Genomic DNA, 3,064 nt, shown 5'->3' on the forward strand with positions numbered 1-3,064 from the left:
AATGTGTCTAGACGATGTTTGTGCACTTTTCCGTACTTTATGAAAAAATAAACTGTCTTATTGTTCATCCCAAGCACAAAGTAGAGAAAACAGTTACACCTCAACCTGCTATATTATTTATTCTACCTGTTTGAAAACACATTCATGTTGTTCACATACTTAGAATTATGCAAAGTGTGTGCGTCTAACCTGCAGGGCTACAAGATGGACGACCTATTAACCTCGTACATCAGTCAGATGCTGACCACCATGAACAAGCATCGCTCCAGTCGGGGGCACAGCAAGTGAACTTCTTACTGGCAGGAGGCCGTGGAGCTCATCCGGCTCTTGCGTCCTATTGGCCAGTACTGCAGCTGGGGACGAACCTTTGGCCACCACCTGTGGAGGATGAGCCGCAGTCCTTCTGCTAGCTCCGATGGGTCCAAGCTCACCTGGGAGAGTTCAATTTCCAGCAGTGACCCCGGTGAGGGCCCAAGCAACCGTTACACCTATGATGAAGTTGAGCTGTCCAGTGAGGATGACTACCTCTGAAACCTTCCCCATCCAACAGGTCAGTCAATTGGGTTTGGTTCAAGATTCCAGAGACAGAGCTGCATGTACAGAAATGGTCCTGCTGACTGATTCAGATCCAACTGTGACACTGTTCTGCTTGGATGATCACTGCCTCAGTATTTAAAAGTGTTAAGGACTTTCCTACTTGTAATGTACCAATTCTTTCCTGCCCAATGGGGACTGAGGTTATGAACAGCTCTGCTGTCATTTCCTGGGATTATTGTGGCTGCATTTTGTACCCTGAGGTCAGAATTTCTGACAGCTGTTAAAAAGTCTTAAATGTAATATTTTTACTGGCCTGGTGTGGACAGTAACCTAAGTTATAATTGTTTGGGCTGAAATGTTCTACTTCTGTACAAGTGAGGCTGTTAAATCAATTTTTGTGGCATCAGACCTGTAGCAAACTGCCATTTCTGCTGACAGGTGATTTGACGTCAGCAATTCATTGTTTTAAATTGGTTTAATAATTTTATACAGCCTGTCTGAATAGGTCAAGTTAATAATGCCTTTATTGAAATGTCATGTGTTAGTAAAAAATTTACTAAAATGTCCGTATTGACCAATGTGATTGTGAACATGGTATGAAACATAATTCTTTGTTAAAGTAAAAAAAACAAAAAAACATTGCTCTTAAAATACAAACTTGAGTTCACCTCCTTTGTCATGTACAGTGTTGGCTGTAATGTTATGTACTAATCTGTAAGTGTGTCTAGCTTTTAATAAATGGAGATGCTCTAGGTTGTGCTGTAATCTTTACTCTATGAATCGCATTTATTTGAATACTGACAATAGAAGCAGACTTGTCTACGTTATTTAAGACATGTTGGTAACAGTTAAAACATTTTTGTAATAATTCATCATGGTTTATGTTTACACCTGAAATTGCAGACAAGTAACAGTTATTTGCGTTTCGTTTTACTTTGCCCAGCATTCTTTGGAGTGCAGCCATCTTATGGGACATTCCTGTATTTTGACAAAATCATAAGTTGTTCGGTCTGGGGCTGTGAGTTTGCTTTAACAGGAATTTGAAGATATATTTTTACATATTACATGCTGAAGTTTGCAGATGCATTTTAAATGTAGAGATTTTTCCCTCATGCTGTGCAATAAAAGGTATTTTTTTCGACAGTTTCTTAAAATGCTTGTTAACCAAGAAACTTACATGGGAAAGAGGCAATTAGGTCCAAACAAACAAAAAAAGCAATAGATCACTCACTGATCTAATGTAAAGCAATTCAACCAATGCTATGTTAACACACCTTCATAATGGCGAGTTGTAACGATGCCCCTCATCTGCCTCTGGACCTGCATCAAAATACAGTGATGAGCAACAAGCGTGTGAAATCAGAACAGGCAGTACGATTTAAAAAAATCATTTAATTAAATATAAACAAGACGGAGACTCACCTTGGGAAGTCTTTTTCCATGAAGACAGAATGTGTTGTAATACCAGAAACATTAATATCAGAAATGCACTCACCCAGTGGCCTTTTGTTTATTTAGCTGCAGCGTAGGTTGGATTTTTGTTCTGACTTGTAGAGTGAGCTGTACATCTGCTGGTCATTTTAAATTGACAGACATTGCATAAATAGTTCATTGTTAGAGCCACTTCATTTAGGATCTAGAAATAATCAGAATGGCTCAGGTTATTTTTGACTAAACATGCAAAGTTGTGTTTTTTCACATCACAAATAAAATCCGTGCCACAGATTGTAAATGACCTTGTTTCATTCACTGTCTTGTAAAATTTAAGCCTGCTGGTCTTTAAGTTCTTAGTGTGAAGGTTTTTAAAAAGGTTTTATTTGTGGTAGAGTAACTCCGTTAACCTGCACTGATATTTTAACAGTGCCAAATGTTCTATTTAGTTGTGGACAAATGCAGATGTGTTATTGCTTTTTTGGCAATTTATACATTTGTTTTATCTGTGACGGCAACTAAAATACTTTGGCTTCCTGTAGTGTTTTCATAGTCTGTATGTTGCGTCTGACTTTCGTATAAAACATTTAATTTGTTTTGACCCGACTGATCATGAATCAATAGGTTGTGTTGTTCACATGAAATGCTGATATAATGGCTTTGTTATTTCTAACATGGTGGCTGATGTTAGTATCTTGTGTGTACTAGCATGATACGGTATATGTGTATGTATATACATTGTGTTATGCAATTTACAGTAATAGTGGGCTGTTTATGGTCCTGATCCATCCACTCTACTAACAACATTGCTTTTTGGTTCTGCTTGAGGCTCAGTTTTGTTGAACTATAAGGGGTTAAAGAATTAAAGCATTTAAAGATAGTACATTAAGTATAAATTATCTGATAACGCTACAATTATATTGATTTTGAGCATATTGGTCAACGTTTGTCTCTGGCTTTCTAGCTACAGTGGAAGAGCCAACAAGGTCTGTGTGGTACTACAAGTTGTTTTCCAGTACATGGTGTGAGTAAAGGATCTTTTCTAGCAGTAGCTGACTTTCTCCTCACTTTTGAGAACCACCACAGACAGTGCTAC

General features: G+C 38.0%; 1 protein-coding gene across 4 annotated transcripts in view; it reads left to right on the plus strand.

Moving 5' to 3' along the window:
* The window catches only part of myo7aa (myosin VIIAa), a 44,766-nt gene extending 41,800 nt beyond the window's left edge, over positions 1 to 2,966 (plus strand). For all 4 annotated transcript variants that reach the window (XM_067507504.1, XM_067507505.1, XM_067507501.1 and 1 more), the window contains one exon: positions 196 to 2,966. In XM_067507504.1, the coding sequence (XP_067363605.1) occupies positions 196 to 288 (93 nt within the window). In that variant the 3' untranslated portion in view covers positions 289 to 2,966. The remainder of the gene's footprint in view (positions 1 to 195) is intronic.
* Positions 2,967 to 3,064: the final 98 nt, after the last annotated feature.

The sequence above is a fragment of the Channa argus genome, chromosome 6, assembly GCF_033026475.1.
Source record: "Channa argus isolate prfri chromosome 6, Channa argus male v1.0, whole genome shotgun sequence".
NCBI lineage: Eukaryota > Metazoa > Chordata > Actinopteri > Anabantiformes > Channidae > Channa > Channa argus.